Below are 26,244 nucleotides of genomic sequence, written 5' to 3'. Positions count from 1 at the left end.
TGAAATTTTTCCTTTGTGTCTATGGTTTCCGATGAATCCAATAAGCCAATCGAGTTTCGTTGAAAGGTTGTTTGATTGCGTGAGCCAGAAAATAAACAAATATTTATCGTGAGCACTGTACGAGTATGCGGGCCAAGTGGGTTATTGAAATTGATATTGACGAACAAAAGGGGTTTGATATTCCAAAAATTCAAAAAGTTTACATTTTTTATATTTATTTATTGCGTCGTAACTAATTTCAGCAGAGAAATTTTGATCAGGTTATTTCATTTAAAATGCTAAGCTGGGATGTTTGAGGATTCGTTTAAAACTCCGTATAATTTTATGCTAACTATTAAAAGAGAATAATATTCCTAATAAAACATTTTTTAAAGTCTATAAAAAGCTTAAAAAAAATACTTTACATAATCCTTTTCTCAGTGTTGCAATTTCGTTTTGATTATAAGCAATTCCCTAACTCAATCGAATATGGGAGAACCCAACCCATCGAAAATAAATTATTAATGAGACCAGAGGGCGTGGCGGGGTCCTGTGGAATTGATGTGTGCCGGAGTGCGTGCCGCATTCAACACGCAAACGGCGGCACAAGTCAGTCAGTTCCGAAAACGGAACCGGAAATCGAAACGAGAGCCGCCTGGTGCGTGTTTCTGGTCACACACGGAAATGAACTTCTTCTTAACTTTTTTCGTATGAACCCTGCCAATCCAAGAGTTATGTATATGAATGGCCAAAAATAGAAGCAAGTAAGTAAGAATACAGTAGCTGAATTAACACAGAATAAAGAAAAGAGACTTCAGAACAAAACAGTGCAGAATAAAAGGAAGGAAAAACAAGAAAACTTTTTACTTTGTCTGCTCCCCTCAAAGTTTCCCCCAAGCAGATATTGCAGCTGGACAAGATTGCCAGGGGGGTGAATCCAGTCAGACAAAGACCAGAATGAGGTTACTTTCCTCATTTTCTTATGCCAGACACAATTGCCAAACGGAAAATTTCGAAATTACATTTATTATTATTTCCTCCGGCCCCTGCGTACCATTTAGCGTTAAGTTCGCAAAGTTTTCCATCAGCATTTGCATGTCTTAAAGCATTGACTTGATTTGTCAATGCGAACGGGACCCAGGAATTTTTAATAGTCAACTTTAATGTTCCCAATACCCACCGTGTTAAAAGCGGGCACTGCTTATATACAAGCCACAGAATAACCTAAACATAAACATTCAAAATTCTAATTAAGAAGGAAGTTTAAGTGCAGAGTTGATGAATGTAACTTAAAAGTTTGAAGGAATCCGAATAAATTGGATTTTTGTGCATATAATTTAAAGATGGCTCTATTAAAAATATTTTTGACAAAGGCTACCTTCTTTCCCATTCTCGCAATTATTAAATTTTCAATCAATTTCCAATTAGTAATAAGTAACCATCCTTGCATCTCCCAGTCAGCCAGCAATCTGTACTGAAACGAGATTCCGCAAATCGATTCCCATCGGGGGATTCCCAGTACGGAAGTACATACATCAAATCGCTCATTTTGCGTAACTCCATCGTCGAGACAGATAGTCACTCGTCCTTTGGGATTGTGTCTGCGTTTGTGTTGCTGATTGTATTTGCTGCTTGCGATTGCAATTTCCTAGGCTTTGCCAACATACAAGTGTACCAGCAGTATCTACAATAACTCTGGGAAAACTACCTACAAGTGACGATGGAAAGCCATAAATATGGCCAGAAAAAAAAAGGCTGGCAGAAAAAGGGCGTCGGAAACTTTTGTCAACTTTGTGTTATAAACGAAGCGCTTGACTACATATTGACTTTAACTGAAAGCGTTTACGTTGATTGTATATGTGTGCATATTTATGTGTGACGACGTGTGTCGTTACACTGAAAAAAAAAATAAAAAAGGAAAGGATACTTGGCATTAGACAGTTTTTAAGGCTTGTTAGAATTGACTTGTTTCTAAAAACAAGAAAAGTTCTCTTAAATCTAAAAGGAAACTAAGTTAAACCCTACCAGAAACTCTTCATAACGTCATAGCTCTTCAGTTAGAACCATTAAAATTTAATTTTAAAATAAAAATGATTTCGTTTTTTTAGTGCTGATGCTTTTTGTACTTGTGTTTGTGTATTTGGCTGTGTGAACGAGGAGCGCTATCAATAAATCTACAATATGTATGAAAGGCAAAGTCTCTGCTGATGGCCGCCATTTGTGTATACATATATATACTCGTACATGTGTTCGTAAATGTGCGCCTGTGTGTGACATTTCCCCACTTTTCTTCTGTCTTTCACTGTTATGAAACAATGTTGCCTGACACTTTTGACATTTTTTCATATTTCGGAAATATAATACCCTTTTCCATGGTGATTTTTATATACGATGATCGCGGAGTTTAGGGCTTAAATGTTTTTGGTAAAATGAATACTATAGAGAGAATGTATCTTTTTAATTGCCTTTGCTTGCATTAAACAACATATTTATAGTAATTAGACTTGAAATAAAAATATACGCAGAGGATGCAAAGTTATTTTCCTATCATTTTTCTCTACCTTTTTAAAAAATTTCTGTAAGAGAATGAATTTGTGTTCTATGTGTGCTTGAATCTCGGTTACAATATATCTTCTTTTCAATGATTTTACAATTACAGATAGAACTTAGTACTTAATACTTAGCAATGCTAAGCCTTATCTAATCAACCTTAACAAAAAGACAAGATATAATACCGAATAGACTTTAATTTCGCAATCAGAGTACATATAAGATATAAAAAAGCATTAAATTTGTGTAATATTTCCATCTATTTACTCATTTATAAAAGGAACAAGCAAAACCGACTAAATTCATTGCAGAGCACTTTAAATTCGAAGCGGCGTTTAATGCTGTTCCCATGTTTTTATTTACATTCTCTTTTTTATACAAATTTAAATATTCAATATTGACACAGAAAATTGCGCTTTTAAAGCGCCAGCCTTATTTTTAACTCCGTTGGAAAAAGCCCAGCCAGCACCCAAAACCACCTTGTGAAATATGTATTTTTGTTTTATCAACCCGGGGTCACCCACCCGCACACAAACTCAACCAAATTCATGCACTCACACACACACACACGCACACAGTGTGGAACACTCAATGGCAAAGTATAAAATATGCATGAAAAATTTGTCACATCTCGGGAAAAATGGTCGAAGAGAGTTCACCTTTTGAATGGCCACTTGACCCTCGAAAGTGAGCCATACATATCGCAAGAACCCAAGGCATTGAATTTAAATTGCGCATTAAATGTGACCAACAGAATTTGACCATTTCAGAGTGTGCGGTCATTTTCCAAGAAATTGATAAGTCAAAGTTCATAATTGGCTTCATGCGCCCCCACCTTGTCCGAATCTTCCGGCTGGTCAATTTGGCAGGCTTTTCCAGACTGAGTAACGAATGTGTGAGGCCAAATTGAAATAGAAAATGTGCCAAACTAAAGCAAATAGAAACTTGCAAATGGCATAAAGTCCGTCGAAAGAAAGGCGGAAAGTAACTTTCATTGCATGTACTTGAAGCATTTCCTCCAGGACATTTCCTCCTTCCCCAAGAGCTCCTTCCTGGTTTCCCATTTATTTCCTTGTATTTGTGCACTTAGCGTGTCATAGTCTAATTACAGGGCGTTATACTGACTGCCATTTTGCATGCTAGCAGTGCATTAGACACATAGCCACGAATTTGTAGCGGCATGTTTCCAAACACACTCAAATCGGAGCCTTTGGCTTCGGTCGACCGGATAAATGAACAGTTGACTTCTGCATTTTGGGGTATTGCTTAATATGTGCAAGAAAAAAACGTTCTAAGACTTCCTGACCGCTTTGCATTACCAACTGCACGCAATCTAATCTCAGTTTTAGTGCAAACAAAATTGGAATTTGATAGTTTTGTGGGCAATCAGAGAAAGGAGTGCCAATTTGTTAAGGGAGAAAAACTTACTTTTTCGGTTTCTTCGCCAATGTTCTTGGCATTTTATTTTAATTTGTATAAATCAGTTTCTGGCCTAGTTATAACCTTCAGAAGAAAGTGATTTTCTTCTATATAAAAAGTATATAAAGTAAAGAACTTGAAAGTTTAAGTAAAATTTATTTCTTAAAAGTAATATTGTCATGACTAATGCTTTTTGTTGGCACTTTTTGGCTAGCCACTCAAGTATATCTTTCACAGCCTTTCAAATAAGATAAAGAGTATTCCGTGATTAGCTTTCCAAGAATTTGCAAAGGCAACGCTACGGTAACCTATTGAAGACAACTTAAAAGCCACAAGACTCCTATTTCCCAGAAAGGGCCTTGTATCGGCCTAATCGATTACATAATCAAAATCAACTGTCAAATCTTATCTACAGATTTCACTTCGTGATTTCTGGAAGTCACGGATTAAATTGCCTACGAAAATACTCTCCACTGGCACTCCACTTGAGCACTCGGAAACACGGACAACCGAGCAGATATCACACCACACATTGTCATTTATTACCTTCAGTACACTTGACTGCCTAACTGCCAAACGAGCGTATATAATATTTCATTATAAATTACACACGACTTACGTCAATTTGTTTTCGGTGGCCAAACAAAAGTGAAGTTCGCCAGGATAGTAGAATGGCAGGATGGCAGGGATCCCATAAGTAAGCCATCGCGCACACACTTACGCACAACATATGACGGCTCAGTTTATTAGACAGCAAAAACGGAAGTGGCCATAATTTACTAACGAAGCCATAAGAGAGGAAAATGGCCAAGCAAACACACTCGTGGCTTATACACAAAAACAGAAACAAAAAAAGAATGGCAGCCGTAAAAGAAAATTTATCAATCAAAGATGCCGGGAAATGTGGCAGGGAAGCCCACGCTTTCGAATAGTTGTAGCAATAGACATAAATTTGCTACAACAAGGAGAACGAACTACTTGATGGCCATTAATATTTTGACAATTTTCCGCCGTATCTAGCGGATATTGATGATGCCGACGATGGATGAGTTCTTTTTGTTGTACTTATTTGTTTATAACACATACGTCATGTTAGTTATTGATGAGCTTGCCATGTGCAGGCCATCAATTATGTGCGGGCTTTTCTCCATTTCCCCATTGAATAGCACAAAAAGCAAAACTCTATATAGGAGTCGTTAAAATGCAGCATAAAAAGTGAGTAAGAAAGCCGCAGTGTAAATAGGGTGCATATTATGCATACGCCCTGGTGTCCCGGTCACAATGTATGACACATTTACCAAGCTGCAACAAATGCAGAAAAGCAAGAGCGTTCGAGAATTGTGCACAAAATGTAACTGGAACGCAATTATGTGGCAGATTCACAGCCTCCCCTCGATCACCATAAATTGCTGTGGGTCCGAAGGGAAAAAAGGAGGAAAAGAAAACTATTAAGGTGGCGAAGCACTTGCTTCGATTTCAAAACGACTTCCAACCAATTTCTATTCGCCATTTCACATTTTTTTTCCTCCTAGCCCGCAATTTTCTTAAGCAGTTTTACGCCTGAACGCTGACATAATGTTGTTAACCGATAATACGTTGAAATTGAAAAGGGAATGGAAACGCAGGGAAAGGATGGCAAAGGAAAAGCAGACCCAGCACAGCAGGTCCTGCAGTCGGAGTCAGCGGCAAAGCCACACAAAATCTCTCACGACAAATTGCATATTTCAATTTGCAACAACATTCAGGGCCAGGAGCCACATCGAGGAGTCTCCCTTCTGGTCCAGACATTTTTCTCTCACCCCTTCCAGCCCCTTATCTTCCCGCAGCAGTTCCACACTTTAGGAAAATCCCCATTTCGGCTAAATAATAAAATTCTTCATTTAATAATACGCATTCTAGAAATTTTCCATTTAGAAATAATAGTTTGTAAGCCGCTTATTCTAGGCATCCGAAAGTTGCTCTCGTTGTGAAGTCCTTTTCTTGGCAATAGTTTTCCTTAAAAAATTATATTTTTTATGGTCTTCATATTGACTTTTTATTTGTATTTTATTAAAAAGCGATAGTAATAAAAAAGGTCTAATTAATAAATAAAAGTCCTCATTCACCTCGAATTGGTATACGGATCTAAACTAGTATCCTTTCCAGTGCATTTCTCCTCCTTGAAGGGCTTTCGTTTGGCCCACAATTCTTTTTTAGATGTCAGGTGTCTGCCGCATATTGGTTTCGTTAAAATGCACTCTCACCTGTGCACTCGTATGCAAAACGCCTGGCTGGCTGCTGGCTTAAGCCGGAGTTAAGCTGATGCATGGGTTAAGCGGTAGAATGCATTAAGATTAAGTGGCCGGGTTCTGTTTCTGGCCCAGATCCCAGTCACCCTTGCGATCGGCTCCTTTGGCCCGCAGTGCCATTTATTACGTATACGAAGGGTGCGACGGTGGCTTACATTAAGTCGGTACATGTGTTTAACTAGCTTGCAAACGGCTGCGCTGGATCTTTTTAGGGGTAACAGGTGCTGGCCTAAGTGCATCGTTAAAGAAATCTGAAAGGCCAATGATTCACCATTCCCATCAGTAGTAACATTTTCGATGACATTTCAAAAGAAAATTACCATTTACGCGTGGATTTTCCCCTCTTTTTTTCGCCAGGAGAATCGAATGAAATTCGAGAGGATCTCACACAATGCGTTTTGAGTGAACGTGTCCGGGGGCATCATAATATTTTACATTTTTATGAAGTGCCAGACACTGCCACAGGGCCAAGGCAATAAAAATCGTATTTTGTGGGTTATAAAAGTTCAACCAAAGAGCAAAAAAAGAGAAGGCGAGAATACTCGTATCAAGCACTGTTGGCAACAACATTTTCCATTTGCATTTGACTCGTTTCGGTTCGTCTTCGCAGCGGTTTTCCTTTATTTTTTCTTTTAATGATTTATCGGCATTTAAGTGTGGCATGGGCCAAGTGACGCATCGTAAAGTTTTCCACTTTCTCTCTCTCTCTCTCTCTGTGTGTGTGCCTAATTTAATGCAACAATTTTTTCTTCACACTTGCCTGACGCTGGCTTTTCCCCAGCATTTTCCTGAAGCATTTTCCCGTCGCACTCTTCTCATTCATTCATTTTGGGCTTATCAGCAAGGAAGCAAAGGGCATTTGTGGGGGTGGGAGGACCACGTATGTGTGTGTCTGAGTGTGTTTGGGTGTTGTGTACATGAATGTAAATTGAGTTTTGGCGGGCAAAGTACTTTGTAATTTATGGCGTGCAATGTGCGTAAGGAGTCACGTGATAACTTCATACTTTCCCGCTCCCAGAGACGCATTCATATTTCTTTTACGAGCTTTTATGTTTTTTATTTATGAGTGTTTAGCCGTATTTTGCATGACGAAATCATAATTTCATCTCTCCTTCGCTTTTTTTTCCTTTTGACATTTTGCTTTGTTTCCTGCGGTTGGTTCCATCTAATATATTTGCCAAGTACGTGCAATATATTAAATGCCGGGAATCCATCCGTTGGGTTTATTAACAGTATAGAACCACAGATTACTCGAGATTAGATGGCTCATTTAGGTTGGAATTGCCGGCTTTTCTCCGTTCTCCATACTCTGCCATTTCGAATTTAAACTTTAACATTTTCAACTTGATGCCTGCCTGGGAACTATTTCTGGGAAAACTTTGTGCTCATACAATTTGTGGAAAAGTTACCACCACCCAGAAAAACTTTAAGTTTGAATGACTTTTTGCATTTGCGAGTACATTTGCCTACTCACTCATGCAATTTGAGACAAATACCAAGTGGAAAATCAAGTTTCTCCGCCTGACCACAGCAACTTTAATTGGTATTTGAACCAATTGACTTTTGCCCAACAATTTTTACAAAAACCAGAAATGCCCATTTATATATCTTGTCTTCTAACTGAATTATTCAATTCACTTATCGGGCCTTTGCCGGGCAGAAAGTTACCAACTTCATGTGTTCTCTTTTTCCGAAACCGCAAACATGTTTGTGTTAATCTTCCAACGACACTTAAGCCCCCATAACGCAGCCAACAGTTTAACAAGCTTTTTAAAACTACAGGAAGCCACTAAAAAAGGTCTGAAAAATATATCGAAAATATTTCCAACCAGTTTCATTCATTTGTCGGAGCTAAAAACTTTCGCAGAATCGAAAACATAAAATGGTTGGAAAAAGAAAGAAAAACTTGAGCGAAAGTAATAAACTACAAAACCGAAAATGCACTCGCCACCTAAAGCCAGGACGACAGGGCGAAAATGCTTGGGATTGGTTTGGTTCAGAAGTTAGCAGGACCAGCAGCTTGGCCATAAAGTGCAAAATGTCGAAAAAATAATGATAGAAAAGGAAAGCTTACGTGACCGTAACTGTGTCACCTGGATAACTCCGGGCCCGGCGAAACATTTCCACGGACCGAGAGCCCAATGAACCTTAAATTGAAGACACACACCGCTCCAGCGACTCTGCAATTTATTAAATCGATAAAAACTGAAAACAAAAGGTATAAAAATGCGGGGGAAATAAATTGATGGAGATCAGGAATTTGTTGAGTAAACACTTTAAACTCAACCTGTGTGAGTAATAGTTATTAAAGATCTTTCACAAAATAATAGTCAATACTTGATTAAACTGAGTAAATATGAAAAAAAATTGATAAAAGCATGTAAAGTAAACTAAAATATGTTTATCAAAAACTAAATTCTATCTTTCAGAAGTTTTTCTTAAGACTTAATAAACAAAATATCCTCTAAATAAAGCTAAATAATTCCCCTTGACCAGGATTGGCTGTACTTGAAAATTCACTCGGTACATAACAAAGGACGACACTAAACTTGAAGCTCAACGAAATGAAATTTTCTCGCTACAACCAACATAAAATGAAATGAACTAGATTTTTTGCAGCATCTTCCTTCGAACACAAGTAGCATTGTTTAGGGAGCAGGAAATGAAAGGGTTTTTTGTTTCGTTGCCAAGGAAAAGGGGAAAAGTCGGGGAACTACGAGGACAATGCGGCTGCCAGCAGGCCAAGTAAAATGAGTTGAGGATATTGATTTCACCTAGTTTTTGGTTGCCTGAAGGCTGTTTTCAGACTTGGTTACCCCCTTCTCCGCCCGCTTTTAGTTTGCTAGGTTTTTTTTTGTTTATTGAGTTTGTTTTGGGTGTGAAAGTGTGTGCCATAAAACAAGCAATACAATATTGTGTGAGCATACTTGAAAATGAATTTCAATAGCAGCAACTTTATTATCAACAAATTGCTCTACATACTCGAGTGGTTTGTCAACTAAACTTTGTTTGCGGGTACGGTGAAAGCAAATTTGTGTACACATAAAAAGTGTCATGGAAGCGGCTTTGAGTTATTCCAAGAAAAACATTAAAATAAACATTATTTGATTTATGTTTAGGCAAGGAAATAAAAAACAGCCTTTAAAATTTTATGAATTTTGTTAAAAACGTAGATAGATTATCTATACAATTGAATCTTAATGAATAAACAGGAATTTTTAAATTATGAGAATGATTTTTCTCAAGTCTAATCACTATATAACTAGTACACATTTTGAATATTTTAGATTTAAAACGACAAAAAGTCATAAATTATATTTGCAAAAAGCGCTCTTAAGAAGCGCTGGTGTTTTTGAATAATTTATTTAATTTTCTCCTTTATCTCTTGTAGCTTTTAAAATGAATCCAGCCTTAATGTCTTTATCTTTTCCCCAGTTGCCATACTTTAGAGAGTGCTGCTTTAACGGTGTCAATCACTTTAGTCTCATTTAGTCACACACTGGCAAAATTTGGTTGATTGTCGCAAGAAAATGTGTGCTATTAGCCGACAGAGAAAAGAGGAAGCGCACATTTGCCACATGCCGCAAATATGATTAAATTTATGCCAGTCAAAATATCACAGAAGTGTCGGCAACTCCAACTCTAGCTACAACTCCCAGTGGCAACTTTCAGGCGGGGCTGCCTAAAAAGTTGACATCCAAGTTGTGATTTGCCGGTCGCAAATAAATGGGGCTGACTGACTGGCAATGGCAACCCGAGCTCAGCGTGAGCATGTAAATTAAAACATGTTCAACTTATTAACAAGCCCGACAGTGGGCCCCGAAAGTCGCATTAGTTTTCCGGCAAACACATATTTGTAGACGCGTTCCTACAAAATATTTACATTTGCCAAAATTATGCGGAGCAAACTTTTTACCAAGCGCCCCCAACAAAAACTATAGTACAAGTTTTTTAAGGCGTGGTAGTCGTGGGCGGGACCCAGCTAAACTTATGTTTGTCTGCGATCTGTTGGGTACACAGAGATAATAATATTAGATATTCAAACTAAAATTAAAACAAATATTTTCTGTATGATAAGTCAGAAATATATTTTATATATTGTATAGTCGCCAAGCCCATAATCCCCAATCTATTTTTAATTTTTAGCTATTTTACAAAAATAACTAAAAATAAACTAAAATCATAATTTAGTTTCTTATAATATTTAATTTTTTTGCCCAGCGCTTTTTTTTAGCTTTTTCAAGCTTTCTAAAAACATTTTATAAACTATATTCTTCGCTTATTTTTCCAGTGGCTTTGTGTATGTGCTGACTTCTTCTCGGGGGCAGTCATAAAAGTTTAATTCCTTTTTCTCCGGTTGTTGTAAGTAGCATCCCCCGGGGGCTGCAGCTTGCAGAAAACGTCGCCATTTTTGTTGAAATGACAACAAAAGTTTTCTGGCCGGGTTTTTGTGCGGGTGGTCGGAAGTTTTGGAGACAAGTTTTAAATGCTGTTTGCATGTTACGTGGCTTTCCCTTCGTCTCCCCTTTTTGAAATAACCTTTCTGGCCTCAAATTACTGTAATGACTGGAATGGGACGCTCTGAATACTTGCGGCCTGCTTGGAATTTATAGGTTGTTACAGTTAAAAGTTCTCTTAGAACTAATATAGACAATTTTGTCAATTATGCGGTGATGTTTGCTTAGCTAAACAGCCAAATCCGCAATTGGCAAATTATTTAAATGTTTAAGATAAATGGAATTTTTTTTAGCAACTTATTAGCTTAAAATATCTAAGCTGATTATGGAGTAAATAGGCTTTAAGGGGGCTTAGTTGCCTTTGCCTCTTTTAGTAAATTTAAAATTCGTTGAGGAATAATTTAAAAATTATGTGTTAGCAGAAATTTGACATTGGACAACACGTAGTCATTCATTGTTTGGTTCTTATTGTATGTATTATAATCGAAATTAAACAGAAATATGAAAATCATTGAGGAGCTCAAATTCTTCCCACATTTGGAGGAAAACCCATTGAATTAGCTGGAAATGTGAGAATTGTGACACTGCTCTGGCATCGAGGCGTGAAATTTTTCCAGAGATATTGACATTGGTTTCCATTCTGTGACACGTTAACACACATGGGCTGACTCTCTGTGGGTTTTGGCCAGGTTTCAATACGTATCTGTCTATATATGGCATAGATGCCCCTCGATTCTTTGCCCGAGGTCCACACACGTGCCACGAGTCAGTCTTTGTTCGCGCTATTTATAAAAGTCACTGACACAGTAACTTGCTTTCCTCCTTTGGCCTTTATATGGTGCTCGTTTCGCCACTTCTTCTAACTCTTGGTAACAGAACCACCTCTATACCATCCATACCATCCAAAACATCCTTTCCCCACCCCCATCCAAGCCACCTCCTCAACTCTTTTTCCGCTTTGATAAGCAGCTTCTTTTGTTCCAGCGAGGAACTTTCTATGTGGGCAGCAGGCGAGAAACCCGTGCTCATATTGCTTTTGTTATGCTTGTTGTTGTGGCTTTTGTTCGGTGGGTGGTGGGTGGTGCAAAGTGGGTGGATTCATAGTGGGGTGACTCCGCCTGATGTTGACTAGTTCAGATACAAGCATGTGCTCAGATACATGCGATATGTATCTAGCAAAGATGCAGCTGCACAAACTCTGCTTTCCTCCTCGTTTCCTTCTTTTCTAAAGATAAATTTATGTTTGCATTTTGCAAGCGATTTCGTGTTCTTTGCTGCAAAGAGAGTTAAGTTCTACTTGTAGGTGGCCTTAAAGTGATGTCTTAGTTTTGAGGCAGCTTGCAGTTTTTAAGATAAAGCTAAGACTTTAGTAAAAAGAACTTAAATTTAGATTTTGAAATGGGAAAATTTGGGGAAACGGAATGGCATTGAAATAAGGAATCCTTATTTTGAGCAATACTTTTTCAATCATAAAAATTAAAAAGGAAACCTTTTAAAATTTTTGATTAGATTTAATGATTCTCTGTTCAAAATATTTTTAACTGATTTTTTTATAAGCTTTAAAGGTTGTATTTCTTTTATGTAACAAAATTGGCATAAAACACATCACTTTTTGTTACTTTACCAGAATGAAGGGACTAAAATTTGGTTACATATCCTATGTTTTCAAAGTAAACTTTAACTTTAGTTCAATTTTAAAAACTTACCTTTTAAAATGCTTAAAAAAAGTTATCCTGTCTGCCAGGCTGAACTTGTCCGCTCTAATCCCCAAATGTGCGTCGTCGGAGGCTCACATCCAGCATCGGCATCGATTCCATACACTGAGTTTTTTCCTTTAAGGAAAAGCCTTTCAATACGTAAATATCTTAAGCCCCAAAACGTGTCCGTTCCAAATAGGATCCACTAGACCAGGAGAGCCTTCGATGACTTTGGGATTTCGTCACACAAGCCGAACGGGAAAAGAGTTGTTTACTTCTAATTTGGCCATTTTCGAGGCTTAGACGCTCATTTGTTCCTGAAACGAGTCAATAGAAGAGACCTGATTTAATACCTTGTTTACCTATTTTCTAAGGCAGACTTGATTAATGGGTTTGGCTTTTCAGTTGGCGGTTTTAAAGGCAAAGTTCCTGAATGTCTTCTTCGGAAATTGTTTCCCTCGTTGCAAGCTTGAATTATTTCCACAGGATTTCCACCGGAAACACAATCAATTTTTGCTTTCCTATTATAAAATTTACCTCCGTCGTTTCCTTCCATTGAACAGCTGTCAATTAAAATTTTTTTTACGTTCCAATGCACTGTAAGAAATCGTGAAGAATAAAACCAAAGTTGCTATGGAACAAAAAAGTTCATTTTTCTATGAAAGAGAAAATACATTTTATATTAAGTCTCGCATATTACTTTCTCTGAATTTTACAGTTGGATCGCGTGACTCCTCGAGCAGTTCCTCGTCCTCATCTGGGGGCTTCCTCCTCGTCACCGGGAAGTGGTGGCTCCAGCTCATCCTCCTCGTCGTCTTCATCATCCTCCTCGTCGGCTGGAAGTGGAGGTCCTGCCAAGTATCCTGTGCTGGTCTTTGTGCACGGCGAATCATATGAATGGAATAGCGGCAATCCCTACGACGGATCCGTGTTGGCCAGCTATGGACAAATATTGGTGGTAACCATAAATTATCGCCTCGGAGTGCTGGGTAAGTGCTCTGCACACTCAAATCCTAATGCTAATTGATATGCCGAGTGCATGACCAAAAGGACGAACGACTGCCGGACGGACAGGCCAGTGAGGTCAGTGCAATGAGGCGAACGTGCGCCATCCAATCGACCCACTCAGCCAACCTCCTCTCCCCATCCATCCCCAATTGCTGCAACATCAACTGCACTTCCGCTGTAACAACTGCAGCAGCTACCAGGCGAACATTTATTCCATAATCTAACTAATTTAGTTACAGTCTGGCGCAGAATTCACGAGCAGCGCAGTGGAAATTCAAATGAGGGAGCTAAAATATGACAATTTTACTTTAATAAACAAGTATTAACAACGTTATTATTTTATATTAAAGAATTTAAAGTACATTTTTAGAACTACTACATTTTACTACTACTTAAAACGACCTTATAAGTTGAGAATAGAATATATTGTTCTTAGTTGGCTTATTAGGGGCCTTTGGGCTAACTACTTAAGAACAGATTGTTGGATGCCTATTTTGCTTTATCTTTTATAATTTTTCTTAGTTACCTATATTCAATTTTGAGACCACTGTGCCTAGCCCAAAAACCTTGTGTAAATTCAAATGCACAAACGAAATTAGTGTGACCTCATTTGGCGCCAGCCACCACTTCTTTCTGCCTTTCGAACCCCTTCCCCTAGCCAGCCACCGTCTCTGTTGTTGCAGAGGAAACGGAAGTGCTGACATCATGATTTGCACGCGTGACTTTGCACATTTTTGCGCGCTGGAGAAAGCGGAAAAAAGAGTGGCGTTTGACATTTTAAATAGGCAAAGCGACCTAGTGACTGACTGCACGAGTACGCGGGGAATCGATTAAATTTCCATTCGCGAGCCAATCACCCGGCAAGGAAAACTCAGAAACTGCTGATTAAGTGCGGGAAAAACCCGGCAACTATTTGCAGGCTTTCTGAATGCCAACACGGACCGCTACTCGAAGCTGCCGGCCAATTACGGGCTGATGGACATCATTGCGGCACTGCACTGGCTCAAGGAGAACATCGCTGCCTTTGGCGGGGATCCCAACAGCATCACCCTCGCAGGACATGGAACGGGGGCGGCCTGCGTTCACTTCCTCATCTCGTCGATGGCCGTGCCGGAGGGTGAGTACCACTCCATTATCTCACTGACGTGGTTAACATACGATGGTGAACTTGCATAGCCCCCACCTCATTTGCCACTTGGAGAAAAGGAAAAATAAATTTTACTAATTACTTAATTTCACTTTCAAGGAGTTAGTAGAGCATTTTACAAAACTTTTCCAATTACTATGCATAGTATCAACCAAATCATTGCCCCTTTGAGTTTGTTTTAAGGAAACCGATTGGTTTCTATGAATGTTCCAATATATATTTGTATCAAATTTGTGGATAAATCTTAAATTACATTTAGTAATTGCATTGAAAATATAATGACTAGTTTAAGGAAAGGAGTAACTAGCTACTAAGGTCATCGACTCGAAATTAATTACATTACAATATGAATCTTGCTTTCTTAACTTAAAAAAGATATTGAGATCTTTATTTTTAAATCCGAAGGGGTTATTCTTTGCTAAATGTTAAAACCGACTCAAAATTCAACAACTTGTTCCCTGTATCTTCTCATCCTTAAGGCCTGCTGTTCAACCGAGCTATTCTGATGTCCGGTTCAGGCCTGGCCCCCTGGTCACTGGTGAGCAATCCGGCCAAGTACGCGGCCATCGTCGCCCACCACGTAAACTGCGCCTCCGACCTCCCACATGCCCACCTCATGAAGTGTCTGCGCGAGAAGACACTGGACCAGCTGCTCAGCGTACCCATTCGGCAGCCGGAGTTTGGCTTTGCCTTCGGGCCCAGTATCGACGGAGTAGTCATCGACGGCGGGGATTACGTGCCTCCTGCCCCGGGATCCCCAGCTGCTCAGGCTCAAGCTCAGGCATCGACGGCCGCCGGGAACGGATTGGGCGGAGAGGCGGGAATCGCAGCTGCAGGCGGATGGGGAACGCCAGGACAGCTTGAGAATATCGGTATGTTCTGATATACATTATTAAAGCTAATGTGAAAATTTCAAATGGATTGGAAAATGAATTTTACTCATTGCGCTCTAACTATTTTTTTTTATCACTCAATCAACTGGTAGATTAATTTTTATAAAAACGTTGACCTGGATAGAATATGCAAAAAATTACATAAAAGCTGGAATTGGCCTTTGTAAAAATAACCATTTACCTAAACTCGTTGCCCTGCAAAGAATTAAAAAAACCTTTAAATAAGAATTTAGGTACAACTAAAAACTAATGAATATTTTTCCCACTTAAAGTGAAATAAAATTAAGTCAATTATGCACAGTAAAAAAATACATTGAGCGTTGCGTAATTAAGTTAAATGGTCGAAAAGGGTTAATTAAATTCATTAAAAAAGTTATTAGTGCATCTGATGGCGTTTTCGTTTACTCGCAAATTACTTTCATTTCCTTTGCATAATTAAAATAAATTATAATGCAATGGATTTTTCGCTCCTCCATTTTTCTCCTTAACACGACTCCAATGGGTTCCGCTGACGATGATGATGATGATCTTGATGATGATGATGAAAACGATGTTTCCTCACACATATGCTGGCACGAATGAACAACAACACTCACGCTCTCACAACATGCGGCGGACTTTTTAATTAATGCAGTATTAATGAGAAAAACTGCCATTAACAAGTTGTCAAGGTAAGTTGGGCCAGGCCAGCAAATGCTTAATTATTTTTACCTTAACTCTTACCTCATACACAAACACACTCATATATAGAAGGATTACACGAAGAAAAAATGTACATAACTTAATTTATGGGCATAAATATATTTGTTTAGATTTTTAAATAGATTCCGGGTACTTATGACTGAAAAGTCTTTTAAATTCTAATATTAGTAGAACTATAATCTTCTTTTAACGTGTTCTTCAGGTATTTTATCACCAACTTAGATGATGTTTTTCCGCCAGTGCACAACTTTACGTAACCAGAGTATGGGACATAATTAATTTAAAGTTGCGACTTCTTTTGGCAAGTCTGGGCCAGCTTTGTTGGGTGTCAAAGGAGTTTTATCTTGACTTTTGCCACGGCAGGAGCCTTCTAACAGCCGCTAGTTTAGCCAGCGATAAGATTTGGCCACAAAACCTGCTTTCCCCACACTTGCATATATATAATTAATTTATGCACATTAGGCACGCAAATGCTGGGCTTCATTTTGTTATGCTCAGCTCGCTGTTGGCCATTGCGGATCCTGTGGATTTCTGGAGAGCAGAGTCGAGTGGAGTGGGCCACTTGATTTATGCACTTTGTGTTTGAGCCATTTTACAATGTTAATATATATTATTAACAGCTAATTAGCTGCGATTTCATAATTGATGTGCGGTTCTTCTGTTTAGCCCCTTAACTAGGTTATCGCCACCAGAGATGGGAAAAGTACTGAATATTTTTATAGGTATAGGATACGCTTACAAATTGTTATATATTGCAAAGACAAAATGCAGAATCTTACTTGAGCTGAAAGAAAATTAAAATATTAAGTAAATATCTAAACTAAAAATACTTTATATTATCCATCTATCTGTTATCTGTTATCTGCTATAACAAGTGTTAAGACATGATTACTGCACATTGTTAGCTATAACCTTTTAAGCTAGGGTAACTATATATACATATATATATATTGTTTCTACCATCACTGGCTGGCTGCAATTCAAGTCAAGCACCATTGCAAACTGCAATTGAATAGATAATTAACGGAGAATTGGAATGGCAGGCAATCAAACGCACAGTCAATAGTTAATGAGAACTCTTTTTGAGTTGAAAATTGCAGCACTTTGAGGTCCTGGCTTTGAGCAGCAGTTCGAGTGTTTCATTGTGGGGCTAAAACAAATTTTTACCCTTTGCACTTTGTAAACTGTCAATGTCCTGGGGGCTATTAGTCGGTCGCCCAGCCAAAGGAGTATAAATATTTCTTTGTGCACATTTAAAAGCAATTTTCCGAACACACACACACACACGAGCGTATCCAAAAGGAATTCCATTAAACACATGCACAAAGAGCAAATAAAATTTGCCAAATATATAAAACGTAAAACTTTCATCCTACCAATCTCTCCGTTCTTTCGTCTATGTCCATCGCACACTGTGCGTAAACAAATAAGGCAAAAATAAATTTGAAATTGCAAATGCTGCAAGTAGATGCGCTGGTCAGTGACTGGTAGATACTTCCGCCAGCTGCTCTTGGCCAAGAGTTGCCTCAAAGTTTTATTTCTATCAAGAGTGCGGTTAGCTGCAAGGGCTTGCTTCAACTTGTTTAGCAAATGAATGAAAGTTTTCGGGCAAAATTATTGTGGCAGAGAGATAAATGTGAATTGATGCTTGAGGAATGCAATTTGTTGGTTGCAAATTTGTAATTACAAAGCATAATTTAAGCCAAACTGAACACTTGGCCATGGCCCTCAGTTTATTTCTTAATTCGTTCGGAAGATGCTCTGAAATCGACCCGCTCAATCAGCCACTCAGGCGCCCTTAACTTATCAAAGGAACCTCATCTTGGTGAGGGGTTAGCAAGAGGAAAAGCTGACACCTCTCTTATAAGCAATATTACACACAGAAAAACATATATTATTTATATTAAAATATTAAGAAATTTTATTTTCTTTTTTTTACCCTTGAAACTCATTTTCCGGAAAGTTAAGTCGCGATTTTCTTAAATGAGGAGTTTTCCTCATTTATTTGAATAGTTTTAAAAACTAACTCAAGACCCTTTTTCAAGTGCATACACTGACTCCCAATTTCTCTTTCGCATTTTCGCAGATACGACCTGATGGCCGGCGTGACACGTGCCGAGGCCTTTTTCAGCTTCAATTCGGGCGACGTGCAATATGGAATCGAGGCGGATCGACGGTCGAGAATTTTAAAGGCCTACGTACGCAACACGTACACGTTCCATTTGAACGAGATATTCGCCACGATTGTCAATGAGTATACGGATTGGGAGAGGCCCGTGCAGCATCCAATTAATATCCGGTGAGTAATTGCGTTTGTATGCGGAGCCCAGGCCCTCGAACCTGAGATTCCGAATGGGAGATGGAAAGGGGTGAAGGTGTTCGGGACTCGGAGTAGCAAGGTGGGTGTGTGCCAAATAAATATTTCGTTCTTAATTAAATGCGCAATGGCATGTCCCGATCTCTGGCTCTTGGCATTACTCTTACTCCTGCCCCTGTGCTCACTTCCCTAGTAGGTTTCAATTAAAGTGACTTAAATGAATCTTGATGTCCATCTTATGGCAAATGAAATGCAAATTTTTTGGCCATTCGTGTTGGCCAGACAGTCTGTTAGCCTGCCAGTCTTCATAAATAATGTTTGCCTGCAATTTGTCCGCAAACGATTGCCATAAGTGACATGGAAATTGCTCGCTCACACAAACCCAATCAAATATATGATTTGCTTTTCATTTTTCGATTTCAATCAATATTTATGTTGGCGACTAGGTCAAAGTGACATAGCACCAGCCAACACACAGAATGCATTCATATCATGTTCGATATATACGAGTTTGTATATTTCGACTATCGTTTCGATTTCCTCAAACAATTTATTTGTGTTTGCATAATTTATGCGGAATTACATTTCAATATTTCCAAAGAAATATGCCAAACAAATTGATTTCCCCCAGTGCAACGCGTGGCGTATGCTTAATGCAGCCTTTCACTGCCGCACAGTCCTCTGCCAAGCATTTCCCGGAGTTGTGCGGACGTGCGTTAAGTGGCCCGCAATGAAGCACGGCAAGCGTTTCACGCTCCACCTCCGGCAAAGGCCGCGTTTCCTTGGAGCATTGATCACAGGTGCCGAGTGGAGAAAATTCAGCTGGGGAGTGCAGCTTCTGAGGATAAAGAAAGGCCAGCATTTCGTTTTAATGTCAAGCACAATAAGTGGATTTGCCATCAGAAAGTTTTCGATATTGAGCTCTGATTAAACATGAATTTGCAATCACAAATAAATGATAAGCTAAACAGATAGATAGAGATAGAGATTTAATAAAATGCAAAATATCTCAAAGCAAAATTTTTATTATTATTCGGATTTGTATTATTAATGAAACGCTGGCCATATACTCGTACATATATGACGTAGTATATACCATTATTGAACTCAAAGACCTGACTTGGCTAAAATTTTGAGTGAGAATATTTTGAAAATCTCTTTGGTAAAGGTTACCAAATGAAATCTCTAAAATTATAACAAAGAGAGTAGTTTAAATAGCGTTTAAAGTGAGAGCTCGTTCACTCGTTCGTTAAACACTAAATATTCCTGGGACATTCCAAATAATAAAAAGCGAGAGACAGAACGAACTCCTGGTGGTTCCATCTTTGCTGCATTGAAAAGATATGTATGCAAATGCGCCAAATGGGTTTTATTCAAATTTTCCGCTGCTGCATTTCGAATGCTAAACAAACTAAAAAATACTACAAACCTAAAGGGCAGACAGACAAAAATAAGAAAAAACTCAGAAAATCGGACGGGTAAAGAAAAAAAGGAAAACCGAAATAGGCTTAGGACAGGACTGAGAACCCCACTTGGTAAACAGGTAAATACGAGCCACATCAACGAAAGTGGCAGCACTCAAAGTGGCTTGTTAGTTGCGCACTTGAACACAGCTCGATTGGCGAAGGGCAATAGCAAAATAGCCGGAAAATTGCAAACGAGCTGAAGGGCGCTGGCGGGCAAATATTGAAAAATTGTTATTTGATTTTAATGTTGTGCTTTTTCCCCGCTTTTTTCCCATTTTCCACAGGGACGAAACACTAGAGGCGCTGAGCGATGCTCAGGTCGTAGCTCCGGCGGCTCAGACGGTGGATTTGCATTCGGCGGATCATCGCAATTCCTACCTGTACGTGTTCGACTACCAGACGCGTTTCGGTGATTATCCTCAGGTGAGTTCAAGTTCAAAGTTGGCTTTTAAGTAGAAAAATATTCGTTTGTCTCTTGGGAATGCTCCTAACCTGAAAATAAATTATTATTCTGAGTAGAAACTTAGCTTGAACCCATTAATACTAATGGCATCAAGTTTAAAGGGCTGCTGTGGAACTTGGCACTTAATTTGAATTTCGCTCTCTGGCATTTTGCAGCGCCAGGGTTGCATCCATGGAGAGGACCTGCCCTATATCTTCGGTGCCCCACTTGTTGGCGGTTTCAATCACTTCACGCGCAACTACACCAAAACCGAAATCAGTCTATCGGAAGTTGTGATGTTCTACTGGGCCAACTTTGTGCGAACGGGGTAAGTGCAATTCCGACTGCTGCGGGTTTCCATTTTAGATGGGCTCAACTAACTGACCACAAACATATGCACAGGGGAAAAATCTTTTACTTTTAATTTATAAAGTTTATTATCAGTCACTTCAGACACTCATTGATATAATAGTTTCTCTTACTTGTTACTTTAAGTTCATTTTTAAATTATGAATTAAATTTACTGCTTGTTTTTTCCCTGTGTACCCAATTCTATTCACATTTATGGCACTATCCATCTGGGATCCCCTATTAAACACACAATTTACTCCCATTTGCAGCAATCCAAATGAACAAATGGAAACGGAGCATGGCAGTCGCCAGGAAAGGAGTCGCTATAAAACAATCGAATGGACGGCCTACGAAAGTGTGCACAAGAAATACCTCAATTTCGGTTAGTGTGCATACTAATATGTCATTATATCTTAGCTTATACATAAAATTTTAAGTGCCACTAATTGATGTTTTTAGAATCTGAAGACTTAAGCCTAGTCTTATATTAAATACATTATTATAATTCTTTTTGGCTTGCTAATTTTTCTGTAGATACCAAGCCAAAACTGAAGAACCATTATAGAGCTCATCGCCTGTCCTTCTGGCTAAATCTCATCCCGGATCTGCATAAGCCAGGTGGCGATAATGTACCCGCTGCACACCACCAACTCCATGATGATGACGACGAAGACAACAATATACCCAGCGATGCCTCTGTAAAGCCCCTGAATCCGCCGTACACTTCTCGGGCTGCAAATGCGGCAGCCATGGGGAACTTCACCTTCTTTACCAATCAGGTATTTTCCCTAATGAATCTCAGTTCACCTTCCTCATCGCTGCAGAGGAACGGTACTCGGTACGGAGGCGGTAAGATATATCCAGATGATATGATGGATGGAGATCATGGCGGTGGGGCTGCAAGTGCTTCGCAGGATAATGATGGATTTGCAGCCTACTCAACCGCCTTGAGTGTGACTATAGCCATAGGTTGCTCTCTATTGATTTTGAATGTCTTGATCTTTGCGGGAGTCTATTACCAAAGGGATAAGACTCGGCTAAGTGAGCCCAGGCCTCAGACCAAGCTGAAAAGGCAGGAAAACGGACAGATGCCAAATAATATTTGCGGGGATCTGGAAACCTTAACTATCCACGCGAAGAGCGACCCAGCTACTATACTATCGCATCACCATGCCATGCAACACCACCAATTGCCACCACCGGAATTCGCGGACATACCCCACCGTGCACCGCCGCCACCGAAGCATATGAAATCTCTGCAGGATCCGGGAGGCGGTGGTTCGGTCAGTGGGACGGTGGGCGTTTCCGGTGTGGTGCAAATGCCACCCCCACACGCCCTTCAAGTGATGGGCAATCAATGCGGTACACTGACCAAAAAGAGCTGCATGAAACAAACGCAGGCCCAGGCCCAGCAACATTCCCCTGCCCAGCAACAACAGCAACAGCAGCAGCAGCAACATGTGGTTACCCATCAGCAGCACTTGCAGAATCATCATAATCAAAGCATGACCACTGTGCTGACCACGGCCGGTGGATTGGTGGTGCCGACGCCACCCACTGTCCCAGTGATTGTGGCCACCACCACGCAACACCAGCAGCAGCAACACCAGCAGCAGCAACATCAGCAACAGCAACACCAACAGCAGCAGCAGCAACAACAGCAGCAACATCCGCTGATGGACGAGCTGCGTGTGTGACATTAATTGACCGTGCGTTTTAAATGTGATCTCTAAACGCACAGAATCCTTAATCCTAAATCCCTTCCCCTATGCGTTTCAGCAGTCTCATATATTTAAACTATTTATAGCCTATATAGCCATTAAGTGTATGTCTGGGGTTAAAGCTGTGTCTATCCAATACACACAGAAGCTTTTCCTTGCTAAACTCTGTTGCTAGTTGGTTTTCTAAAAAGAACTCTGTAAATAGTTAACTAAGTGTAGATTGTTGTCGAACTCATTATCAAGGAATGTTAACTTGGAATTTAAACTAAGCTGCAAAGTGTTCACCGAATGGTTTTATTATATATGTTTCTTGATAATTACAAATATGTACTCTTTTTAGAAGAAGATGTAGGGCATATACTACATGATTTCAGACTAAACTATATCTTTAGATTTATTTTAGTATTTGTTTAAATTCTATTGTCTTTCTCCACAAAAGTAACATATTCTTTTTAAAGTAAGCAATTTTATTATATTTCAAGTATTAACTGTAATAACTTTCCTGTAATTTATTTAAACAATAAATTAGATTTGGTCGTTTAATATTCTATATTTATTTTAATGCTTTTCTGTATTTCGCAACTAATTAGGACCAATACAAACTATACGATTCCAAGTTACCGACAAGTTCCCTTCTCTTCCCTTTGTTGGCGTTAGTATAAAAGCATTACGTAGAAAATAAATATAGGAAAAACTAAGAGAATTCTTGAAGCGCAAAGGCAGAAAAAGAAAATGAATGTTATTCTTCCAAAGACTGAATTATAATTGTGTATTGTGTGTAAATAAAACTAGTCGCAGAATTAAATGTACTACAAAACTCCCATATAAATACATTTTCAAACGATAAAAATATGAGAAAGCAGTTTTTAGCCAAAGAAGAAAAACCAAGAAACTAATCAGAAAGTCCAATGGAAAATGGCAGTCATAAAATCAAATCATGTACAGGTGAAAGGCAGCTGTTCCTCTTAGTTTTGGCAGGAGACTTGTAAAAAGATGCTACCCCATCATGAAAAAACAACAATAGAGGCAACCTAAACTCAAACTAAAACTGAAACTAAACTTTGGTCAGTCGGAAAACAAACAAAGGAAAAACAAAATTAAATTAAACTGTTAATTGTAAGCATGCAGCTACTTTGTTATGTAACTAAATAAATATTTATATAGCTATTAAAATTAAATGCGTATATAAGCCCACACAAAATAAAAAACCAGTAAGCTCCTCTATATAGCTATACAATTTCCAACTGCGAGAATAGTTAAAAATTCCATTAGGAGTTAAGCGGGGCAATTGAAAGTATAACAAATATTCATAATTTCTCTCGTTTTTTTTTATCTATTTATTTCTTTTCGTTCTGAATTACAACTATTTACAAACAATTGCCCAAAATTGTAATTAAAATGGAAATGATAGGCGTGAGAAAAAACAGGAAGGGAAAATAAAGCAATGGAACAGCTCATTAAAGTGAAACAGTTTACGGCGCTTATTAAAAATACTTGTAAATTTTATAAACACATTTAGCGGCAGTAAAAACCAAGCTGGGAAGAAAACTATAATGCAAAACAGAAACCAGTTGCAGCCCAATTGAGAATGTATAAGTCTATAGCTTCTGTATGCATATACATACATCTATAATAATAAATCTATATATTAATGTAACGGTGTAAACTTAGCATAATTAGCAAAATAATACAAGTACATATATAAATAATATATAGAGTGCTGCATAACTGGCAAAACAAAAAGGATACATTTAAAACCGAAACTCATGACAACTATTGCGTTAGAAAATGTGTAACGATTGTGCGAAAGAGACTTAGCATTAACAAATTCGGAATAAATGGAATATAGTAAAAATCAGTAAAAACAACATAAAAACACAAATTAAAAAGAGAGGAAAGCAGAAATTTAGTTTAATGGTTTATAACCAGAAAAGTGGTGTAAGGCGAGTTGCAGACTCTTGAGATGACATGAAAATTTAAATAATAATAAAGTTACAAAAATTATAAAAATTAAAGAATAAAGGGGTTTTCATGGAAGTTTTTATAAAAAATAAAAAAAGGGCGTAAGTATATCAACATACAATGTTCATGGAGTATAAAAATAATTTCATCCTGGTGGGGGTGTGTGTTTTGATCCAAGTGTGGAAACTTAAAACAGGAAAAAACAAATCTCTAACATATCAATATTTTCTACAATTTAAAGATAACATTATTTTAGATTCCTATCAACATTTTCCATTTAAAAACGAAGATTCTTTTTATAGCGGCTCCCATTAAAACGCAATTGAAGAGCGAAGTCAAAGGGAGGTTGAAAATAATGGAGGCATATGCACTTTAAGCGGCCATTGAAGCGTTGAATATCTGCACACATGTGCACCAACACATGTGCTCATTGAGATACAGATAGTTTCCAGCATCTTTATGCGAAACAAATATGCCACTGCCATCCACACAGATACACCCCTCCCCAACTCACACACTACTTGAGTTGTTAACCAAATATTCGAGGAGCTGCAGCTTCAAGGATAAAGGAAAAATCCAGAGATGGGAGGGAATAGTTGGGAGGGGGCAGACTGAAGGATAATAATGGTTCCATTGATACCAAAATAGAATGCGCAAAGGCAAAGCTCGTTGGAGATAAGTTTCTTTAACAAAAATATATATAAAAAAGAGACGGATAAGAACAAGAAAATCCATTGAAAATAGATTTATTATGTAAATTTGGCAAGCGTAAGTGAGCTCGCTATTACTCCATCTGTGTCGCTTGCAGCTTAATTTATAAAATAGAAAAAGATAAAACAGGAAAACAGCTCTGGGAAAGCCATATATGCTCAACTCTATAATTGAATCAAAACAATTTCAAACTAGCTTCGCTTTCGCTTTGTCCCCTGGTTTTGGCTTAAGATTTGACTGATTTTTATTACCAATGACGAAATCCAATTGAAAGTCACAAAACAAAGGGGGCAAAAAGAGTATACTCTCGGCATTTAATCCCCTCTGAAAAAGTTCTATTTCCTTAGTTTGGCTTTTGGGATACATTTTGCATACGCCGTATGAGTTGTCTTTCGCCCGTTTCACTTAAAATCAGGATTTGGGATGGAAAAAGGCAGTCCTTGGGTGGGCGTTAGTCGAGCTGTGTTTAATTTATTAGCACAAGCCGGGCAAAATTAAATAATAAAAGTCTTCCAAGTGGCTCTCCCCCTCCGAAATTCTCGACATGGATGTGTGTGAGTGAAAATTATCACTTTTAATGCTGCCAAAAAGGTCACGAGTCAGAGGGCGTGGCGGGCGGAGGTCATTCGACCCTTTGATGGGCGTGTGGCCAAAAGCAAATGGCTGGCCAGCTGAACATCCTTCCGCCCCGTTGCCCCAAGTTGTCCCGTCAAGTTGATAATTTATGTTGCGAAATCTGTTGGAAATTGCTTTATACGCTAATAAAAGTATTTCCAACGGGGAAACAAACAACTAAATTTAAGGTGATCTAGATTTGCAGGGAATCTGGGGGAGATCTCTTAACTTTGATGTCTTAAGTGGAAATTTAATAGGTTATTTATAATACAGTTTAATATTGTACAATGTGGTCTCTAATACTCCCGGGATACTGCATTTATGTATATTTATAGCTTAAAGTAATTTAGTCTAATAGACTTTTAATAAAAGTGGGATTAAAACTCAACTTACAAATAGCAAAGGAAGATTGTTAGTAAGTTTATAGCTGGAGAACTTCACTAACTAACTTCATCTTATAAGTTATTATTTCTTCATTTTCGCCCTTTTATATATGTTTATACTAAATTTTCTCGAAAC

The 26,244-nt window shown here is 38.5% G+C and overlaps 1 protein-coding gene across 1 annotated transcript in view; it reads left to right on the top strand.

Moving 5' to 3' along the window:
- LOC108115109 (neuroligin-3) overlaps positions 1 to 24,444 on the top strand; it is a 73,018-nt gene extending 48,574 nt beyond the window's left edge. The window contains 10 exon segments of the mRNA XM_017226359.2: positions 13,109 to 13,158; positions 13,160 to 13,379; positions 14,318 to 14,515; positions 15,025 to 15,417; positions 16,073 to 16,109; positions 18,227 to 18,439; positions 20,208 to 20,346; positions 20,542 to 20,693; positions 20,986 to 21,098; positions 21,251 to 24,444. Coding sequence (XP_017081848.2) covers positions 13,109 to 13,158; positions 13,160 to 13,379; positions 14,318 to 14,515; positions 15,025 to 15,417; positions 16,073 to 16,109; positions 18,227 to 18,439; positions 20,208 to 20,346; positions 20,542 to 20,693; positions 20,986 to 21,098; positions 21,251 to 22,413 — 2,678 coding nt within the window. The 3' untranslated portion in view covers positions 22,414 to 24,444.
- The last annotated feature ends 1,800 nt before the right edge of the window (positions 24,445 to 26,244 follow it).

This window comes from Drosophila eugracilis, unplaced genomic scaffold (assembly GCF_018153835.1).
Source record: "Drosophila eugracilis isolate 14026-0451.02 unplaced genomic scaffold, ASM1815383v1 contig_722, whole genome shotgun sequence".
Taxonomy (NCBI): domain Eukaryota; kingdom Metazoa; phylum Arthropoda; class Insecta; order Diptera; family Drosophilidae; genus Drosophila; species Drosophila eugracilis.
Note: the sequence above shows the minus strand (reverse complement) of the source record. Positions and strands in the feature narration are given on the sequence as shown.